This window comes from Bos taurus, chromosome 4 (assembly GCF_002263795.3).
Source record: "Bos taurus isolate L1 Dominette 01449 registration number 42190680 breed Hereford chromosome 4, ARS-UCD2.0, whole genome shotgun sequence".
Taxonomy (NCBI): Eukaryota; Metazoa; Chordata; class Mammalia; order Artiodactyla; family Bovidae; genus Bos; species Bos taurus.
In genome coordinates, this window is record NC_037331.1 from 86,813,227 (window position 1) to 86,837,232 (window position 24,006).

The 24,006-nt window shown below is 39.2% G+C and overlaps 1 protein-coding gene across 11 annotated transcripts in view; it reads right to left on the reverse strand.

The window, feature by feature from the left end:
• CADPS2 (calcium dependent secretion activator 2) overlaps nucleotides 1-24,006 on the reverse strand; it is a 580,156-nt gene that overhangs the window by 78,761 nt on the left and 477,389 nt on the right. For all 11 annotated transcript variants that reach the window (XM_059885593.1, XM_005205640.5, XM_059885595.1 and 8 more), the window contains 1 exon segment: nucleotides 13,272-13,428. In XM_059885593.1, the coding sequence (XP_059741576.1) occupies nucleotides 13,272-13,428 (157 nt within the window).

Sequence of the window (24,006 nt, forward strand, 5' to 3'; positions counted from 1 at the left end):
GTGACTTCATGAACTGTAGCTCACCAGGCTCCTCTGTCCATAGGATTCTCCAGGCAAGAATACTGGAGTGGGTTGCCATTTCCTTCTCCAGGGGATATTCCTGACTCAGGAATCGAACATGTGCCTCCTGCTTGGCAGGTGGATTCTTTACCACTAAACCACCTGGGCAAGCTCCTCTACTGGATATAAATGTCAATTTTGTGTCTCTTATTTCATTATTATTATTCCTTTGGGCATGCTTGTGGGATCTTAATTGCCTGACCAGTGACCAAATCCGGGGTCCCAGCAATGGAAGCCTGGAATCCTAATCACTGGACCTCCAGGGAATTCTATGTCTCTTATTTTAGTGAATGTACCAAAGGGAGTATTTCTTCTGTTCAGTTATGACTTGACAGCAGACTATTACATCCTGCAGAATTAGGAGAAAATGGAGATTTATTTCCCTTATTTCCTAAGTACAGTCACAAGTGTTGAATTCTGGCCAAAAGTTTGCTCACATTTTAGCAGAGCTTTCCTTTTTCATTAAAAATATCAAATTATAAACACAAGTCCCAAAGTTTTAGAAAATTGGCAACTGGTAGTACTACTTCTTTAGTAAAAGGCAAGGAAGGATGAAGGGAGAGATGGGACAGAGGAGAGAAAGGAAGAGGAAAAATGAGAAGAAATGAAGAGAAAATACACATAGAAAGGTAAAGAGAGAGAGAGGACTCGGTTTCAAAAAGCAAGACTCCCTGGATACAGACGACACTATACTTGTGTATGTAAATGTATGCTCCTTTTCTCAATTGCCCATATGCCAGTTTGCACCCCACTCCTATCAGACACTGTCAAAAGCCCTCTTAATACATAGCCCCAGGCATCAGAATGAGTGTGTCTATCTTCCCCATATGGTGTAATGAGGATGGCTTAGGATTTGGGACTGCCACCTGTCCAAATCAAGCCTTTACAAGGCTTCCACTGCAACAGCTCATTGGAAGAGGCAGGTTCTCAACACAGCATCATTCAAGAATGTCATGACCTTATACCAGAGGTGTGGAAGTAGAAAGAACCGCTCAGAAGGATTCTCACATAGTGGTTATGAGAACGTAAGTGGAAGACCAGCATCTACTTTGTTGATAAAAGTATTTTTTTCCAAAAGATTCCATGTTTTCCAAATACCACCTTGTCGAAAATAGGGAGCATCAATGACATCAAGCCCAACAGTACAATTAGAAATGGCAAAAAAAAAGTAAAAGGCTTAAATAAAAGGTAAACTGGGGTGCAGATGTGCCCAATTATTTTGAGCATTAATTAATTAATTCCAATAATAAATTAGTGTTGATTATTTACATACCCCAAAGAGTCTTACATTTACAAAAGTACTCGTCATAGGCTTTTAACAGTCAGATTTCAACAGAGAATTTAAACTTGATCCATTTAGTAACAATTACTAAGACAATAATCACTGGAAAAATTAAGAATATGCAGATAAAAGAGTTCGTGTATTGTGTTTAGGGTTCATGTATCTCCTTTAGGGAGAGGGGAAAGGCTACCCACTCCAGTATGCTGGCCTGGAGAATTCCATGGAGTCCATGGAATTCCATGGGGTCGAAAAGAGTCGGACTCAGCCTAGCAACTTTCACTTTCTTCTGTTGACAGATGCATATAATGGGATCCCCATCACAGGAAGTATGAATATGAAGTTCAGGAGAAACGCCAGGAGGGCTGTAGCCTAAAACAGCATTATGTAAAAAGAACACACACACACACACACAAAAGCAAACCCAACGTACTCCCCACTCAGATATAGGAACAGTACCCAACCAAGAGTCTGGGACATTAAGTAGCCACTCAGTAAATATGTGTTTACTGAACAAGTATCAATAAAAATCCAACCCCTAAAGGAAACTCTGAGAGCATCCCACTCAAGTTTAAGTAAAATAGAAAACTCTTCAGGTTTCATTCTCCATTAATTAAAAACATGATCAGCAATTTCATATAGTTTGGTAATATTTAATTTATATCAATTCCAATATAGGAATGAGAACCTCCTAAAACCACACCCAACCCTCCCTTTCCTCTCAGTGCAGTTTCAAAAAAATTTATTTGTCTATTTGGCTGCTCCAGGTCTTAGTCGTAGCAGGCAGTATCTTTTAGTTACAGCACATGGGATCTAGTTCCCTGACCAGGGATGGAACCTGGGTCCTCTGCATTAGGAGTGCAGAGTCTTAGCCATTAGACCACCAGAGTAGCCCAGGGCACTTGTTAAAAAGTCTCTCTCTCCCTAAAGATAGGAGGTTAGAAGGAGCAAGAGCACTGATGTTATGATGTTTATAATTTGGGGGGCAACAAATCCAACAAATCCAAGTTTAAAACTATAATTAAAAATGTCAGAGCATGTAGTACATATTATTGAATTGCAGCTTTATAATCTGTTGCTTTATACTTAGTAGTGCCCATAATAGCACCCATGGATGGGCATAGTAGTATATGCCCATCTCCATTAGATTATATCCTTTTCAAGGGCAGGAATTGTTTTTTATTTATGTACCAGTCATGTATGGATGTGAGAGTTGGACTGTGAAGAAGGCTGAGCACCGAAGAATTGATACTTTTGAACTGTGGTGTTGGAGAAGACTCTTGAGAGTCCCTTGGACTGCAAGGAGATCCAACTAGTCCATTCTAAAGGAGATCAGCCCTGGGATTTCTTTGGAAGGAATGATGCTAAAGCTGGAACTCCAGTACTTTGGCCACCTCATGCAAAGAGTTGACTCATTGGAAAAGACTCTGATGCTGGGAGGGATTGGGGGCAAGAGGAGAAGGGGACGACAGAGGATGAGATGGCTGGATGGCATCACTGACTCGATGGATGTGAGTCTGAGTGAACTCTGGGAGTTGGTGATGGACAGGGAGGCCTGGCGTGCTGCGATTCATGGGGTCGAAAAGAGTCAGACACGACTGAGCGACTGATCTGATCTGATCTGATCTTGGTGACTGAGAGTTGGTAAATTGTAGGCATTCAGATCCTGTTTCTTATAGAATTAACTCAGGGAAAAACAAACTAATATAATCATTCAGCAACTTCTATTTTAGTCCTCAGTCATGTCCAACTCTTTTGGGACCCCATGGACTGCAGCCTGCCAGGCTCCTCCATTTTCCAAAATCCAAGGGATTTTCCAGGAAAGAATACTGGAGTGGGTTGCCATCTCCTTCTTCAGGGGATCGTCCTGACCCAGGGATTGAACTGGTGCCTCCTGATTGGCAGGCAGATTCTTTACTACAGAGCTACCTGGGAACATTCAGCAAGGCTTAAGGCAAAAATAAACAGAAAGTCTTGTTGTCTAGCAATTCTCATGCTGCCTTTCATGAGATTAGTATTAAAGCCAAATGGGAAAGTCTGGAATTTTACTCCAGTTACACGCAGCCCTCTGATCTTTGGGGTTATGTCCCTCAATACCGTCCTGGTAATGGAAACAATTGAATATGGCAGTAACACTAACTTCTAAGAAAATACACAAATAGATTAAAATTTAATGTCTACATGGAGTAAAGATTCTAGAGAAGAATTCAATATAAACAAAACTAGTAAGTCATTGCATTTACCCTCCTTTTACTATACTGGTGGGTAAAACAAGTTGTGACACATAATTTTGAATTTAATCAACTTTGGGATCGGAGTCATTTTCGCATCTTAGTGGTCATTTCATCGTTTGTAAGAGCGTTATAAATCTAAGTGGGCACACAGCCCTGCTATAATCTAGAAGTTACACTCAACTGTTCCTAGTAGATGCATGTACAGATCTATCTGTAAACACTAATTTGTGAATTTCAGACATACAGCTCATTTAAGCACTGAAGGAAGAATGACATGTACGTGCCAGCCCTCCATATTTCAAAGCTTGAAGATTAACCTAATATACAATATGGTGACCTAACAGTTCTTCATTTGAAAGAAATCTGAAAAATAATCTCTGATACAGCCGAAGTGTGAGAAGAACCCAGCGGGATTTCCACCTCTTCATTTCTTAATGAGTTTTTTGATAATGAGAGGTGACTTTGCCAGTCACTCTGGGCTCTATTATGGCTAATTTGACTCCACTTCACTCTCCTTGTTAATTATTAACACTAGCCTTTTTATCCTCATGAGACCACATTCCAAGTTTTCTTTTTTCGATTTTTATGAGCCCATCTTTATGAAGGTGAAAGTCTTGGAGAATAGGTTTTCACTTAGTGTAGAACCTGAACATTTATTATTCGTTTAGGCAGAGATGCTGTGACACTGATTATAGAAGCACGGGTGTTCTTTGGGATGGCTTTAATGTGCTAGCAATGTGAAAAAGGCTGTTAATTAAAGAAGAAGCGCCATGGTATTTTTCACCCGGGAATCAGTTCCCAATAGAATGGTCATTTGCCACTTGCTAGCATATCCACAGATTAAAAGGTGACTAGCTCCAAGGGTTTGCCTTTCGGTAGCCCTGAGAGGAATGATTTGTGCTATTTGCAGCTGGCTTTCATTTGTCAGAAGCAGTCACTAGCCCTACCTATTATCCACAGGACAATTGTGGAAAATAGCACACAAGGGTAGAGTCTATTTGTACCAGCTTCACAGTCATTCAGGATCATTCAACTATCATGCTAATTGCTTCATTATGAAAACATTTATTTTCACTAATTTTAATACATCTCTTTTTCAAAACTGTTTCCTTAGATACCATTTAAAGTGATTATCCATCTAATTAAGGCTTTAGTTGGGGAGAGTGCATCAGGATGGATGGAGGCAGGGTGGAGAGGCAAGCGGGAGTTCAGCCTTTTTTGGACAGAAATGAAGGAGCCCAAGTTTGTTTTCTTCATCATTTCTGCTCTGGGAACCAGTGGATGAGCCTGTGAGGGGCAGGAGATTGGGGACAGTAGCTAAAATTGTGGTGCAGCTGGTACTCTTCCCTTGAGGAAAATCACGTTGCATCTCTAAGGATTCTCAAGTCTAAGACTTTCCCTAATCATGCACAACTGGAAGGAAACACACCTACCCCAGACACAATTCTTTGCTTCCCCTCCTTAAAACAGCAATCGAATTTGCTATCTTGAATCTCTTTCCCCTCTAATTTGTTCAGTCCCTGGAATTCTTGTCATGGATGTTTTATAGTGTATGTGCTAAGATAATACTTTATCTGGTCCTTTCTGCATGCTTTAACTAACCTACTTCTTCTACCTCTATAACTCAAAGTCCTGATAAACATTTTATTAGACAGGAATATAAATTTAAATGGGCTTCTCTGGTGGCACAGATGATAAAGAATGTGCCTGTGATACTGAACACACTGGTTCGATCCCTGGGTCAGGAAGATTCGCTGGAGAAGGAAATGGCAACCTACTCTGGTATTCTTGCCTGGAGAACTCCATGGACAGAGGAACCTGGTGGGCTATAGTCCATAGGGTCACAAAGAGTCAGCCATGACTGAGCGACTAACACTTTCACTTTCAAAAGCTTAAAGAATCTACTAGCTTTAAAAATATTATCTTATTTTCTAATGTCCCCAGAATTGCATTTGTTATTGCAGACCAAGTGGTCAGGCTCCAACTCACTGCTGTACTGGTTTCCTGTCAGCAAGCTCTAGACGAGGTACCTTACTCCCAGGTACCTCGCCCCCTAGATGGAAAATGAAGATGTTTGCCTAGGATCCTCTCCACTCCCCTAAAGATAAACAATTATTTTTAAATATCAAAGCATAGATGTTTTCACAAAATAAAGATGGTAAACATCCAGTGCGAACAGCTAAACTATTCATTAAAAAACAAAGACAACTCAGCTAGAAGGCTTCTAAGCACAAATAAAGCACAAATTCTAACTAATATCTCTGTTAGAGGCATGTTAGTAATTTTTATTTTGGAAAAGCAGACATAAGTATGTGACATCATTAATAATAAATCACAACCATTTAAAATTTCTGTATAATTAGTGGTATGCTATGTGTGGGGTAACAGCTGCTGCTGCTGCTGCTAATTTGCTTCAGTCGTGTCCAACTCTGTGTGACCCCATAGATGGCAGCCCACCAGGCTCCCCCGTCCCTGGGATTCTCCAGGCAAGAATGCTGGAGTGGATTGCCATTTCCTTCTCCAATGCATGAAAGTGAAAAGTGAAAGTGAAGTCGCTCAGTCATGTCTGACTCTTAGCGACCCCATGGACTGCAGCCTACCAGGCTCCTCCATCCATGGGATTTTCCAGGCAAGAGTACTGGAATGGGTTGCCATTGCCTTCTCTGGGGTAACAGTAAGCACTGCTATTCAACAAATTATCTCACCTAACAAGACTGGACAGTTCAGAGCAATCTGTTCCCATTTACCCCTGACTAGTTAAGGTTGAAATTAATTAGAATTTGGACTATAATTCTAATTAGGTCAATATGGTAAAAACTGTCATGCCCTGGCAGTGATATAAGAAGTTTTCTTTGGGGACGCAGTGGTAAAAGGGTAGAAATTTTATGTTTTTCCATAAGCTTTCCAAAAGGACAACTTGGGGGCAGCTTTAGGTTGACATTTAACATTTGAACTGAATTCACTAAACGACCATCTGAACACTTCAGGAATTTAATAAAACAAACACATAATTATTAATAATAATCTTCATTATTATTATATTCTTCATTATTATACTACAAGCAAAAAAATTTATGTCTTAGCAGCTAGTGAGATATTAATACTAAGTGGTCTTGGCTTTGGATGGTAACTTGTGAGTTTGAGTTGAAAGTTACTGTGTTCTATTTCAATTCCCCAGACCACATCGTTTTCCCAATACCAAAAGGAAATTATGGCACAGGGGAACTTTTCTATTTACCTGACTACACAGAGGAGCTGTTTTTCTCTGAAATAATTGATGCTTTCTAAAATATGTTAATCACTGCAAAATCAAACCTAACTGCAAAATTGGCCCCCAAATGGACAGCACTCAAAAGAGACCATTAATAAGTGCTTCTGTGTGATTAAGTAACATGTACAAAAATGACAAAACACACTATGTTATGCATTTGATAGTAGCCAATATTATATAAATGGTTTAAACAGGAGAGGGATATGACATTCTTTTGAATTAAACATTTGGTTAAAAATCACATTCTCTTTTAAAAATCAATTTTTCCCTTTTAGTGTTTTTTTTTTTTTGACATTTTAAGAGATCTTAAAAATAAAATTTAAAAGATGTTAATTCATTGGCATCATAGCAGAGGTTCCCCAAGAAAATTTCTAAGAAATCTACAACATATTTTGTTTTCTCTATAAATAAATTGCAATATATTGAATAAGTTAAATCATCTTTACTGTGAGCATTAATAAGTATTTTCATCTTAAAATAACCCTCTAATAAATTTAAATATGGTTGATTCTTGAATTTTCACACAAGTAGAGAAAAGCAATGTTAGAAATAATCCTATACTTATTTATTTTCATTTAGGGACTTAATGTATAATATATTCATCATTTTTGGCAGCAGGTTTATTGCTATATATTTATCATAAGACAATATTAAACCTGACTTGTAATTTCTTAGCAGAAAAAAATGAAGATAAGAGGCTGGGAAACAAGAAGGTTATTTGAAGTCTGCTAGCTGGAGAATCCCAGGGACGGGGGAGCCTGGTGGGCTGCCGTCTATGGGGTCACACACAGTCGGACACGACTGAAGCGACTTAGCAGCAGCAGCAGCAGCTGGCAGGAGGGAACTAAACTAGAACTTAAACACTGGTTGAAGACAATTTGCAGAATAAATGATTCACATATGGATAACTGGGTGTAGCAACTGCTAAGAGCAGACATTGTTGCTGAAACTGAAGTAGGAATTGTAGCTTAGTTCTTTGACTTATTAATAAGATGTTTTTGGAAATTAAATTGGATAAGAGAATGAATAAGATGGCTAAAGGAATCATGATTGAAATTTTAACTGATTAATATTAAAATATTTGTTTAGCATTCATTATACATGAGCTATTGCCCTCTTTAATCCTCACCACCAATGACACTGTACGTACTATTATTTCCTTATTTTATAGATAAAGAACTTAAAGTTTACCAAGGTTAAGTGATTGTCAAAAGTCAGGTAGCAACTAGCAGAGACAGATGTGAATCTGTTGGGCACTAAAAACAAAGGTTCTTACCCTGATATCCAAAATACAGATGTCCATGGGGAGTCCAATATTACACACAATTTCATATCTATGTAGATGTTTTTTCCCAATAAAAGAGCTGTAGTTTTAGCATAGACTCAAAGGGATGAATAACCAAAGGAAGGCAAGAAATGATGGACTAGAGTGATGAACAAAATCAATAATTAAAAAAAAAAAGATAAAAGTCCAAAAAACAATTTAAGTTTAAACCTAGAAATACAGAGTAGTGATATCCTGGAAAGAGAGAAGGAAAAAGATCTGAAGTTTTCAAAGACAGCAAGTGTGAACTGTATCACCAGTGTGACTAAGTGCCTGGGAAAGAGAGGGCAGTCATGGGCTGCAGGAAGACAAGGCAGAAGATGGGCAGCTCTTCTTGGGGCCTGGGTTACTCAAGTCATGTTGTGGGCACTGTGTTCTACTTAGCACCACACTCCAGAGCAATACTGAAAAATGGAGTGAGGTCTTTTGAGAGGAAGCTGATAAGAATGGTAATGGGCATGAAAATGCTAAAGCCCGAGGCCAAGGGTGGTGGCGGGGAGGAGCAACCCCACGTCCAAGGAGCCGTGGCTGCGCGGGCGCAGGAGGGCCTAGAGGACCTATCCCACACTGAAGGTCAGGAAGGTGAGGATATACCCCTCCTCCAAGGTAAGGAGCAATGGCTGCGCTTTGCTGGAGCAGCCGTGAAGAGATACGCCACGCCCAAGGTAAGAGAAACCCAAGTAAGATGGTAGGTGTTGCAAGACGGCATCAGAGGGCAAACACACTGAAACCATACTCACAGAAAACTAGTCAATCTAATCACACTAGGACCACGGCCTTGTCTAACTCAATGAAACTAAACCACGCCATGTGGGGCCACCCAAGACGGGCGGGTCACGGTGGAGAGATCTGACAGAATGTGGTCCACTGGAGAAGGGAATGGCAAACCACTGCAGTATTCTTGCCTTGAGAACCCCATGAACAGTATGAAAAGGCAAAATGATAGGATACTGAAAGAGAAACTCCCCAGGTCAGTAGGTGCCCAATATGCTACTGGAGATTAGTGGAGAAATAACTCCAGAAAGAATGAAGGGATGGAGCCAAAGCAAAAACAATACTCAGCTGTGGATGTGACTGGTGATAGAAGCAAGGTCTGATGCTGTAAAGAGCAATATTGCATAGGAACCTGGAATGTCAGGACCATGAATCAAGGCAAATTGGAAGTGGTCAAACAGCAGATGGCAAGAGTGAATGTTGACATTCTAGGAATCAGCGAACTGAAATGGACTGGAATGGGTGAATTTAACTCAGATGATCATTATATCTACTACTGTGGGTAGGAATCCCTCAGAAGAAACGGACTAGCCATCATGGTCAAAAAAAAGAGTCCGAAATGCAGTACTTCGATGCAATCTCAAAAATAACAGAATGATCCCTGTTTGTTTCCAAGGCAAACAATTCAGTATCACAGTAATCCAAGTCTATGCCCCAACCAGTAACGCTGAAGAAGCTGAAGTTGAACGGTTCTCTGAAGACCTACAAGACCTTTTAGGACTAACACCCAAAAAAGATGTCCTTTTCTTTATAGGGCACTGGAATGCAAAAAGTAGGAAGTCAAGAAACACTTGGAGTAACAGGCAAATTTGGCCTTGGAATACGGAATGAAGCAGGGCAAAGACTAATAGAGTTTTGCCAAAAAAATGCACAGGTCATAACAAACACCCTCTTCCAACAACACAAGAGAAGACGCTATACATGGACATCACCAGATGGTCAACACCGAAATCAGATTGATTATATTCTTTGCAGCCAAAGATGGAGAAGCTCTATACAGTCAGCAAAAACAAGACCAGGAGCTGACTGTGGCTCAGACCATGAACTCCTTATTGCCAAATTCAGACTTAAATTGAAGAAAGTAGGGAAAACCACTAGACCATTCAGGTATGACCTAAATCAAATCCCTTATGATTATACAGTGGAAGTGAGAAATAGATTTAAGGGCCTAGATCTGATAGAGTGCCTGATGAACTATGGACTGAGTTTCGTGACATTGTACAGGAGACAGGGATCAAGACCATTCCCATAGAAAAGAAATGCAAAAAAGCAAAATGGCTGTCTGGGGAGGCCTTACAAATAGCTGTGAAAAGAAGAGAAGCGAAAACCAAAGGAGAAAAGGAAGGATATAAACATCTGAATGCAGAGTTCCAAAGAAGAGCAAGAAGAGATAAGAAAGCCTTCTTCAGCGATCAATGCAAAGAAATAGAGGAAAACAACAGAATGGGAAAGACTAGGGATCTCGTCAAGAAAATCAGAGATACCAAAGGAACATTTCATGCAAAGATGAGCTCGATAAAGGACAGAAATGGTATCGACCTTACAGAAGCAGAAGATATTAAGAAGAGATGGCAAGAATACACAGAAGAACTGTACAAAGAAGATCTTCATGACCCAGATAATCACAATGGTGTGATCACTGACCTAGAGCCAGACATCCTGGAATGTGAAGTCAAGTGGGCCTTAGAAAGCATCACTACGAACAAAGCTAGTGGAGGTGATGGAATTCCAGCTGAGCTATTCCAAATTCTGAAAGATGATGCTGTGAAAGTGCTGCACTCAATATGCCAGCAAATTTGGAAAACTCAGCAGTGGCCACAGGACTGGAAAAGGTCAGTTTTCATTCCAATCCCAAAGAAAGGCAATGCCAAAGAATGCTCAAACTACCGCACAATTGCACTCAGCTCACACGCTAGTAAAGTAATGCTCAAAATTCTCCAAGCCAGGCTTCAGCAATATGTGAACCGTGAACTTCCTGATGTTCAAGCTGGTTTTCGAAAAGGCAGAGGAACCAGAGATCAAATTGCCAACATCCGCTGGATTATGGAAAAAGCAAGAGAGTTCCAGAAAAACATCTATTTCTGCTTTATTGACTATGCCAAAGCCTTTGACTGTGTGGATCATAATAAACTGTGGAAAATTGTGAAAGAGATGGGAATACCAGACCCCCTGATCTGCCTCTTGAGAAATCTGTATGCAGGTCAGGAAGCAACAGTTAGGACTGGACATGGAACAACAGACTGGTTACAAATAGGAAAAGGAGTTCGTCAAGGCTGTATATTGTCACCCTCTTTATTTAACTTATAGGCAGAGTACATCATGAGAAATGCTGGACTGGTAGAAGCACAAGCTGGAATCAAGATTGCCGGGAGAAATATCAATAACCACAGATATGCAGATGACACCACCCTTATGGCAGAAAGTGAAGAGGAACTCAAAAGCCTCTTGATGAAAGTGAAAGAAGAGAGTGAAAAAGTTGGCTTAAAGCTCAACATTCAGAAAACGAACATCATGGCATCCGGTCCCACCACTTCATGGGAAATAGATGGGGAAACAGTGGAAACAGTGTCAGACTTTATTTTTCTGGGCTCCAAAATCACTACAGATGGTGACTGCAGCCATGATATTAAAAGATGCTTACTCCTTGGAAGGAAAGTTATGACCAACCTAGATAGCATATTCAAAAGCAGAGACATTACTTTGCCAACAAATGTTCGTCTAGTCAAGGCTATGGTTTTTCCTGTGGTCATGTATGGATGTGAGAGTTGGACTGTGAAGAAGGCTGAGCACCGAAGAATTGATGCTTTTGAACTGTGGTGTTGGAGAAGACTCTTGAGAGTCCCTTGGACTACAAGGAGATCCAACCAGTCCATTCTGAAGGAGATCAGCCCTGGGATTTCTTTGGAAGGAATGATGCTAAAGCTGAAACTCTAGTACTTTGGCCACCTCATGCGAAGAGTTGACTCATTGGAAAAGACTGATGCTGGGAGGGATTGGGGGCAGGAGGAGAAGGGGACGACAGAGGATGAGATGGCTGAATGGCATCACCGACTCAATGGATGTGAGTCTGAGTGAACTCCGGGAGTTGGTGATGGACAGGGAGGCCTGGCGTGCTGCGATTCATGAGGTTGCAAAGAGCGACTGATCTGATCTGAAATGACTGGGAATAATGGCTGGAGAAAGAACATATGCAACAAAAGAAGGACATTCTACTGACCTAACAGAATAAGTCAGAACCAGAGGTTAGGAGGACACAGAGTTCAACCTGGCTTAAAGTGACAGGAATGTCCTAGAATAGGGAATTAGTGACTCCAAGACCACTACAAATGTAGAAGCAAAGGCTGTCAGTAGAAACCAAACTTAAGTTGAAGGGAAATTAAAAAAAAATAAATTTTCTAATGGAGTATAATTGCTTTGTAACATCACCTTAGTTTCTGCTGCACAGAAAAGTGAATCAGATAATATGTATACATATAGTACCTGCCTGCTGAGCCTCTCACCTACCCCTGTAGGTCATCACAGAGCATCGAGCTGAGCTCCCTGAGCTATAGAGCGGCTTCCAACTAGCTGTCTATTTTACACTTGGTGGTGTATATACGTCAACGCTACTCTCTCAATTCCTCCCACCCTGTCCTTGCCCTCCTGTGTCCACAAGTCCATTCTCTGTGTCTGCATCTAAAAAATCATCATAGGAAAGGTCCACAGGAAACTATGCTAAGAAACGCCGCGAAAAATTCAGATGAAAACCTGTGTGTATACAATCTGCTAGAAGACCACGGACCAGAATCATGATAAAAGTTATTACTGCATTGGAAAAAAATGTCTCAGTAGAGAAACATTATATTCTCTTTAATTTCTAAATGAGATAGAGCAAGCCATACCACAGGGCAACATTACTATCATCTGTAGAACCGAATCTGTTCCACAAGCATTAGCACACTGTGGATTAGCAGAAGCCTTGATATGGCAGGACATCTAGAATAGTAAGTTTCTAGGATGTATTTCAGGGATGTTAGCATTCTCAGGTACTTTAGAAATATTGATCTTTGAAGATTTTCTGATTCACAAGAATGAGAAGGTCCCTGTGTTATCAGTACTCCTGAAGGCAGGAGGGTAGGCATAAGAGCAACTTTGGGGGCCAGTGGAACAATGTGAGAGTGTTGCTGGTCTCCCATGGACCCCAGCCAGATATACCTGGGGAATGAGCAAACGTATTACCTGGGTTGATCCTTGTTGAGCGAGTGCTAGAACTCTGTAAATACATACTCACACACACAACGTTCTCTCCTCTTCCTCATTTAATACACTAAAAGAAATGCAAATGCTTACCATCATTTCTGAGGAAATTATTAAGCAGTTGGAAAAGAGGAAAACTGTCCCAGGAGTCTTGTGGTTGTGCTTCAAGTGCTGTATCCATATCTACTGTGAATAAAGCCCAAAATTTCTCTGCATGCTCTGCTAATAAATCAGGCCACCAGGCAAATGCCTGTAAACAAATAAAGAAATAATGTAAATATAGATTACTTGATAGAAACACACACAAATACTGTGAAAATGTGACTAAAAGTGAAGTTGTAGGACACTATTGTAGAATATGATACCAAATGTTTTAATATTTCTAGTCATAGAGAAAAATAATTGAAATAAATACACCAACATATTCATAGTAGTTATGAATAAATTAAGACATGCAAGGAATTTTTGTTTTACATATTTTTCAAATGTTTTAAATTGATGTATTTTTAGAAATAAAATGTCATTTTATATTTTAACTCTATATTAGATTTCATGTTTATCAATACAAAATTTGCTTACTATTTAAATATATATCCATAAAATGATTTCTCATTTAAAGAATTACATTTTACTTGTAGTACTTTTTTATGAATCAAGAGTCTAAAACTAAAACACACATTCAGACAGAGGGATTTCCGGTCCCTCCAGTGTAAATTAGGTCCCACTAGATAGGACCTAAAAACTCTCTGCTGTTTAAATGGATGAAAAGAATATTTACTTTTTAGGAAGTTCTCGAAAATAATGTGACCTGTCCATGGAAACTGGAAGCAGGCCCACCAACCAGCCCACCTATGGATCTGACCAGCCAGACTACCTAAAATATCTGGCTGAGCTGACTGGTGAAGGCCTTTCCTTGCTGAAGTCAGTCCGTAAAGAAAGGCGGAAGTGACACTTTCTTCAAAGCACAACAATAATGCAAGACTACAAGAAATATGAAGAATCTAGAAACAGGACACCAAGCAAAAGAACAAAATAAAGCTCCCGTAGCCAATTTCAAAGAAATAGAGACCTATAAAGTTCCTAAAAAAGTTCAAAAACTGTTTTAAAGCACTTTAGTGAGTTATAAGAGAAAAAAAAAACAGATAACTAAATGAAATCAGGAAAATAATATAAGAAAAAAATGAGAAGTTCAACAAAGAGAACAATAAAAAAGAACCAATTATTAATCTGGAGCTGAAGAATACAATAACCAAAAAGTTTAAGGGTAGCTTCAACAGCAGACTTGATCAAGTAAAAGAGTGAAGCAATGAACTTGAAAACAAATAATTTGAAATTATCTAGTCAGAGGAATGAAAAAAAAAAGAACGAAAAAGACTGAAGAAAGCTTATGATATTTGTGGTACATCTTCAAGTGAACCAATCTGATATGTATTATTAGAGTCCCAGAAACAAAAAGAGACAGAAAACTTATTTAAGGAAATAATGACTGAAAACTTCCCAAATCTGGGGAATGAAGTGGACATACAAATTGATGAAGCACAAAAGATCCAAGCTGGGTTGACTCATAGTGAGACATATTATAATTATAAAATGTTAAAAATTAAAGATAAAGAGAGGATTTTGAAAGCAGCAAGAGAAAAATGACTCATCATATAAAAAAATAAGGCTAATATTATCAGATTTCTCAGCAGAAACCCTGGAGGTTTGGAGGGAGTGGTAAGATATATCCAAAATACTAAAGAAAAACTGCTAACCAAGAGTATCATACACAGCAAAACTGTCCTTTAACAATGAAGGCAAGATAATGACTTTCCCAGACTTAGCGAGTTTGTCACCACTAAACCTGCCTTATAGAAAAGTGTGAAAGAAAATTCTCCAAGTTGAAACAAAAGGATGCTAAATCTAACATAAATACGTATGAAAGTATAAATATCACTGGTAAAGGTAAATACATAGACAAATAATACTGTAATGCTGGTACATAAATAACTTGAAACTGTACTATAAAATCCAAAAGAGGAAGGCATTAATATTAACTATAACCACAAAAATTTGTTAAGGGATACATATTAGTACAGAAGAGGTAACATTTGACACCAATAACATAAAGTATATTCAGGAAGTAAAACTGCAGGGTTTTGTATGTGACTGGAGTTAAAAGTTTAAAATAGATGGTGAAAAGATCTGAAGTCCAGCTGAAAGGTAAGTCTTATCTATCAATAATTTTAAATGTAAATGGATTAAACTCTTCACCAAAAGACACAGAGTGGCTGAATGGATAAAACCACAAGATACAACAATAAGGTTGCTGCCTATGAGGCACTCACTTTAAATTTAAGGACACACATTGGCTGAAATTGAAGTGGTAGAAAAAATATTCCACGCAAATGATAACCAAAAGTGACCAGCAGTGGCTATACTTACATATGTTAACAATTACCACAAGAAACAAAAAAGGTCATTACATAATGGAAAAGGGTCAATTCACCAGAAAACTAGGATAATTATGAATATATAAGCATGCAAATGGTTGGAAAGATGCCCTGGAGGAGGGCATGGCAACCCACTCTAATATTCTTGCCTGAAATATCCCATGGACTGAGCAGCCTGGTGTGCTATAGTCCATAGGGTTGCAAAGACTCAAACATGACTGAGTGAATGAGCATGCATGCACACACTTGGGATATAAAATCAGCATACAAAAATCATGTGCATTTCTGTATACACTAATAACAATCTGAAAAAGAAATTAGAAATTAAGAAACAACAGAGTAAAAATTCCTAGAAATAAACCTAACCAAACAGGTAAAAGATTTGTAAACTACAAATTATAAAACACTGATGAAAGAAACTGAAGTAGTCGCAAATAAATGAAAACTACCCAGTGTCATGGATTGGAAGAGTTTATATTGTTAAAATGCCCATATTACCCCAAGCAATCTACAGTTTCAACATAAGCCCTATCAAAATTCCATTGACCTTTTTTTTTTACAGGAATAAAAAAAAAATTCTAAAACTCAGATGGAATCACAAATGACCTCACATAGCCTAAATAATGTTAAGAACAAAGCTGAAGACACCACACTTTCTGATATCAAAATAGGTATATTACTAAGCTGTGGTAATTAAATCAATCTTGCACTGACATCAGTACAGACACCTAGACCAATGACACAGAATACTGATCCCAGAAATAAACCCACACATATATGATCAACTAACCTTCAAAAAGGTTATATTCTTGAGGAATATAAAACGAGGAAAGATCAGTCCCTTCAATAAACAGTGCCGGGAAAACTGGATATTCACAAGCAAAATAATCAAACTGGACTATTGTTTTGCACCATATACAAAAATCAACTCAAAAAGCATTAAATACTTAAACTTAAGATATGAAACTATGAAACTCCTGGGAGAAAACATAGAGAAAAAGCTTCTTAGCTTTGCCTTGGCAATGGTTTCTCAGATATGACACCAAAAGCACAGACAACATAAGAAAAAACAAGCAAATCATCAAACTAAAAACTTAATGAACAGCAAAGAAAACAGTCAACAAGGGAATGAGAGAAAATATTTGTAGGCCATAAACAGGATGAAGGGCTAATATCCAAAATATATAATACACTCCTACAACTCAAAGCAAAAACAAAACAAAAGAAAAAATAAATAACATGACTAAAAGATGGACATAGGACCAAACGGACATTTTTCCAAAGACCAACAAATGGTCAACAGGTATATGAAAAGGTTCTCAACATCACTAATCATCATTTGATTTATCAAATGCAAATCAAAACCACAATGAGATATTATCTCACACCTGTTAGAGTGGCTATTACTTACAAAAGCAAAAGATAAGTTTTTTTGAGGTTGTACAGGAAAGACAACCCTTGTACACTGTTGATAGAAATGTAAATTGGTGCAGCCACTATGGAAAACAGTATGAAAGTTCCTTCAAAAATTAAAAATAGAACTCTCATATAATCCATCAATCCCATCCTAGGGTATATTTCTAAAGGAATTGAAATAAGAATCTCAAAGAGATATTTACACTGTCACAGTCAATGCAGTACTATTCACAGTAGCTAAGATACAGAGGACATGACAGCTCACTTTAATATTCTTGCCTGGAGAATCCCCATGGACAGAGCAGCCTGGTGGGCTACAGTCCTTAGGGTTGAAAAGAGTTGGACACAACCGAAGTGATTGAACACGTATACAAGACACAGAAGTGAGCCATCACTTTGTTGACAAAGGTCTGTATAGTCAAAGCTATGTTTTTTCCAGTATTCACGTATGGATGTGAGAGTTGGACCATAAAGAAAGCTGAGCGCCAAATAATTTTTACATTCAAATTGTGGTGCTGGAGAAGACTCTTGAGAGTCTGGACTGCAGGGAGATGAAACAAGTCAATCCTAAAATAAATCAATCCTGAGTGTTCATTGGAAGGACTGACATTGAAGCTGAAGCTCCAATACTTCGGCCTCCTGATTTGAAGACCTGACTCTTTAGAAAAGCCCCTGATGCTGGGAAAGATTGAAGTCAGGAGCAGAAGGGGGTGACAGAGGATGAGATGGTTGGATGGCATCATCGACTCAATAGACATGAGTTTGAGCAAACTCCAGGAGATGGTGAAGGAAAGGGAAGCCTGGGGTGCTGCAGTCCATGGGGTCAAAGAGCGTTGGACATGACTTAGTGACTGAACAACAATAACAAAAGCCCACAGATGAATGACTGGAAAACAAAATATGATAGGTACACACAATAAAATAATTTTCACCTGAAAAAAAGAAGGCAATCATGCCATTTGTAGCAACATGATTGAACCTGGAGGACATTATATTAAATGAAATAAGCCAGACAAAGGACAAATACTGTACATAATCATACTTTATGATTTATATGAGGAATCTAAAATAGTCAATTTCATAGAAGCAGAGAGTGGAATGGTCATTTCAGAGAGTGGACTGACTGGGGAAAGGATCTAAAAGGAGGGTATTTGTGAAAGTGTGGTGGTGATGGTACACAAATTCAATTATATAAGGTAAACACATCCTAGAGGTCTACTAACAGGACAGTACCTACAACACTGCATTGTATACTTGACATTTTTCTTAGAAGGTATATCTTATTTTTAGTATTCTCATTATGTGCGTGTGTTAGTCACTCAGTTGTGTCTGACTCTTCGTGATCCCCGGACTGTAGCCCACCAGGCTCCTCTGTCCATGGAATTCTCCAGGCAAGAATACCAGAGTGGGGTGGCATTCCCTTCTCCAGGGGATCTTCCTGATCCAGGGATCAAACCCAGGTCTCCTGCATTGCAGGTAGATACTTTAATGTTTGAGCCACCAGAGAATACTCACATAAAAAATAATGTGAGCTTTTCTGGCTATAGTATCTCAGTTTTGTTTTAATCTGAATTTTTCTAATTTTGGATTAATTTAACATGTTTTAGGGCTCTCTTTCAGAGAAGGCAATGGCATCCCACTCCAGTGTTCTTGCCTGGAGAATTCCAGGGACGGGGGAGCCTGGTGGGCTGCCGTCTATGGGGTCGCACAGAGTTGGACAGACTGAAGCAACTTAGCAGCAGCAGGAGCAGCAGCAGAGCTCTCTTTACACTGCTTTGAGTGAAATATCTCTCAGGTCTTCCCCCCTCCCCTTTTTAAATGTAGCTTTTGATAGTACTATAACTTTTTAACCAAGTAACTATAAAACTATCACATGAATTTGTGTGATACAGATATTTTTGTTATTCTTTCAATTAAAAGTAACCTTAGAAAAAGTTTCATCATACTATACTCAGAGAAGTCCATATTTATTTTGAAGAACTTTCTAATAACATGTGAGATTTGTGGTTGCAAAACTCCATTAATTTCTTCCAATGTAAATTCAATTATAATAAAAAGAGCCAAACCACAAACCAAAAAAAGTGGATTATAAGATATTGACATATTGAGTATTTTCTTAAAAACTTTTGCCACAATAATAATGTTCAGTATATTTATAAAAAATATTATTGTGTAACTAATTAGTAGGTGGAAAATGAAGAAAACAGTAGTTAAAGAAAAAGAGTGGTACGGCACAAATAACAGAATCTAGTGTTAGGGACATTTTAATGGTTGACTCCATGCATATAACTTTGACTTTGCTGTTACAAATATATGAATGTAAAAATCTGTTGGAAGCCGTATATTCTATGTACATCAATCTATTGCTCTTTGAAAATATATTTGAATTTTTTAAATTTAAATTTCTCTTAGAATGAGTTTATGACAATAATATAAATGCAAAAAAAATAAAATAAAGTAGCAGACACAATTTCATTGCATGTATCTTGCTCCTGTCTTTTAGAGCTGTGTTAGTGACACAGATAAGAAGAATTGGATTCTTTCCTCTGAGTACAGCAGGATAGAAATGCTAGGAAAAATGCAGTACCGCAAAGAGAAACATTTTCAAAGTTTCACTTCCAGTTCACAACCAATAGCTTTGCAAAAGGTTCAAATTAAGAAAATAACAGTCATGTTAGGTCACGACTGTCTCAAGACTCTGAGAAAAATTTCCAAAGCTCTTTTTAAAGTTAACTTGGAAGATAGAGCCATGATGGAGAATGGAACGCAATGGAATATAATTTTCTTAAAAACAACACACACACACACACACACACACACACAAAACAGCTTCAGGTTGGCAAGACTTTGCTATCAACTTGAAATTTTCATTATGTTTTACGGATGCATATATTTTATGTTTTAAACTGTATTTCTGATAATGTTATTCCTGCTGAACAAGACAATCTGTGATGGATACTGATTGTTCTAATGATTAGCTGAGAAAGCTTTAAGCAGCTACTGTCTTTGAAAATGAAAAGCAAGGGCTGCAGGCTGTTACCTTGAGAACACAGGGTCAGTTCTACCACCTGTCTGCCCGCTTCTGCTTTTCGCCACCCCTCTGGGTGGCAGTCCTCCCACTCTGGGTTGGTAGTAAGAGGAGAGGCTGTATAATTTCCTACCTACACACCATTTCCTGGGGGTGGCCGAGGCTCCTCAGCATGAGGGGCGCCACCAGGGAGGGGAAAACCCTTCTGAGAAACGCATTCATCTGTAGGGCACCAATCAGAAGTCTTGGCCCTAAAGCTAAGCCACGAATTAGTGTAAATGAGACAGCAGGGGCAGAAAGCAACGTTTAACTTGATTAAGAGGGAAGTAAAACAAAACTTGATTGCAGTTCTTAGGCATACTATTTCTATCAAAATTCTAACAATAAATAAATCTTGTATGGTGAGAACGATATTTGTGGCTGACAATACTCTGAAAGCCATGCTTGTTTACTCAGTGAAGTTGGAAACAGTGGCGAGTAAGACTATCTCTGAAACTGGAAGAGTACTGAGCTTTTGAACTTGGTGAGACTTGAGTGCTCATGGGCAAATCAGTTCCTGGATGGATTTCCACTTCCTCATCTGCAAATTGGCAGTGACAATACTTGTCCTAGCCTCCTCCAGGGTTGTATGGAAAAGTCAAGGGATATTATCAGCAACACAAAAATGAGTCAAAATTCACACAAATCTTACAATGTTAGTTTTAGATGTTTTAAGAATAGTAATGTCCAACATGAATGGAATAGTTTCTATGTGCTGTTCTAAAGACTTTCTGCACATTATTTTACTTAATCCTTTCAGGTAGATGGTACAATTATCCTTATTTTACAGGTTGCATGCAAAGTTGCTTCAGTTGTGTCTGACTCTCTACAACCGTATGGACTGTAGCCCACCAGGCTCCTCTGTCCATGGGTTTCTCCAGGCAAGAATACTGGACTGGGTTGCCATGCCCTTCTCCAGAGGATCTTCCCAACCCAGGGGTTTTACAGGTTAGCAAAGTCAGAAAGATTAAGGAACTTGCCCAAAGTCATAAAATTGGTAACAGAGCAATAATTTGAATTCAGGTCAGCTGGAGTTGTAGAGACCAAGCTCTTACATATATGGCCTCTTCTTAATCAACTCTATATAGAGCACACTGCCTTTCTGTCTGTCTTTCTAGTTTCTTAATCAACTACATATTTAGAAACTGTCTATCTAGTTTCTTAATCAACTATATATATAGCACACTGCCTTTCTGCTCATCTGTTTGTCTATTTAGTTCTGCAGATCAGACCAATGTTTTTGTCCTCCGAGGATGTTCTTGCCAGAACATCTATTATAGTCTTATTTTAAAAAAATATCTTTTCATATTTCTTTGGGGTCTTAGTCTTTTTATTACTTTTACCCTCAAAATGCAGTAAACATTTCATATTTTATAACAACAAAAAAATGATGACTGCATAAATGAGCAAAAACAGCACATCTGATTTTGGAACATATTATATGCTTCCTTCACACCCCGAAAAGATCAGTTTGTAATCTTGTATTTTGTGGATGATCCTAAAAGCTCTGGACACAGTTCAGTGTCTAGGGTATCATTACACCCCCCAACAGACACATATAGTAATATGATGCTGAGAGGCCATATTCTAGAAATATTGAAGCTCTCTTGAGGAGCCAGTAGAATGGATTTGAACCTTCAGGGTGACACCTAAACTTATGTCAAAGGAATCATAGTTTTCTGCAACTCAATTCATGAAAATATCTCCCTAATTTTGTTCCTAGATGAATATAAATATTGAAATAATCAAGTGAAATGTGGAGCTGAAAATCCTTCAAAAGGTATGTCAAGGTAAAGTGCTAGTCTTATTATTATATGTTTGTAAGTTAGTGACTAAGAAACATTTTCGGTAGGGTATTTGTGACCATGCAGTTTTGTCTGAGAGTCCTGCTGCAAGTGGAATTCTTCCTCTATAGCTCGGCCATATGAAAGTCACTTGCTGGTCATCTTCTTCCAAAAAGAGGGACATTTGTTGTACCACAGGCTAATCTAACCCTAAACCTAAACCCATCCTTAACATGAAAGGTCGATTTATCTCACTGGCTATCCAGATATAAATGCTGTGTAATTAAGATGAACTCAACTGTTGAGATGACTGCAGTTACTTAGTAGTGGGTAGTAAACAGATCTTGTTTATGAATAAGTCACTGGAAAGACTGATTCTAAAGCTGAAGCTTGAATACTTTGGCTACCTGATGTGAACAGGCAACTCATTGGAAAAGACCCTAATGCTAGGAAAGACTGAGGGTGAGAGGAGAAGGGGGCCACAGAGGATGAGATGGTTGGATGGCATCACCAACTCAATGTACATGAGTTTAAGCAAACTCTAGGAGATAGTGAAGGACAGGGAAGCCTGGTGCACTGCAGTTCATGGAGTCACAGAGTTGGACAGGATTTAGTGACTGAACAACAATAAGGATAAGGAATAAACAAAAACAATGGGAAACATTTTTAAAAATCAAACATCCTTTCTCTTTTTGTCAGAATCTATCCAGATGCATGGGCTTCCCTGGTGGCTCAGACAGGAAAGAATCCGTCTGCAAAGCAGGAGACTGAGGTTTGATCCCCAGGTTAGGACGATCCCCTGGAGAAGGGAACAGCTACCCACTCCAGTATTCTTGCTTAGAGAATGCCATGAACAGAAGAGCCTGGCAGGCTATAGTTCATGGGGTTGCAAAGAGTCAGACATGCCTGAGCGATTTTCACTCACTCACGCACATCCAGACACATAATCTGGCTCAGACACTGATGTTTACATGAATGACCATAATCACAAGTATGCGTGTCTGCACTGAACTCCTCTCCCTGCACTCCTCTGCTGCTGGAACAGCCTGGGACCCAGTCAGCTGGAGAGCAGGATACATCCACCATTCACAGTGAGCCAAATGGCAAACACCGAATTACTGCCTGACATTCGCCTGGCCTACAGTGTCACCAATATGGCGAACAATATCATATTTAAAATATTTTAGGGACCTTCAATTAAGATTCTGCTGCAACAATAAGTCACAGAGTAATAACCTGAGCTGGGCTCATATCCATCATTCTCTCTCTCTCTCTCTGCCTCTTCCCTGGAGGATATTCCTGACCCTCCATCCCCATAGCCAAGTCCCAGGATCCACCAGGAAAGGAAGAGTCTGACAGGATTGAAAGGGACATCTCAGGCTTGCAGTGTAATCTTTCTCTCTGCATTTACATCCCTGCTATGATGCTGAGTGTCAAACCTGCCAGCAGAACTAAGACAAAAGCCCATCCCAGCCACTCTGTTATTTCTGAAATTCAGAAATAACAACATGGCTCCCTGGAAAGTGTAGAGTCTGGAGTCGGCCTGACTGTGTACCTCCGGCAAGTTTTCTCACCAGGAATGTGGTGCATGTGTATGGAGGCGTGTGCTGGGGTGAGAGCCCAAGGCTTTCCAGAAGGCATCTGGAACTTGCTGCCTTTGTCAGAGTGAGAGGCCTTAGATGGACAGTGGTCAGATCAGTTTGTCTAAATTTCTGGTCAGACACAGTCTCGTCCCAGGAATGTGAAAGAGGGCTTTAAAAATTTTCTGGAAAGGAGCTTAAACTATCTTTCTCAAGAGAAAACACAGAAATTCGGAAGAAAAGCCTGAGGGGAGAGGTTGAGAGGCCCTCAGAGAGAAGGGAGGACTGTCTTAGAAGCAAGTTATTGTGAAAGATCTGAAGGACGTGAAACCTGCTCAACTGAGAAACTGCTGAAGGACAGAAACAACCTCTTGGCCCCGTGAAGTGAACCAGCCCTGAGGAGGGAAGGAGGGAAAAAGAGAGGCGCTGACACACGGCCACTTGAAGGTGTCTCAGACAGATGCGTTAACCTCCACCTAGGGAGCTGGGCTGGTTCTCTTTTGTGCAGTGAAGACAGTCTAGCCTGGACATCCATGGAAACTGTACAAC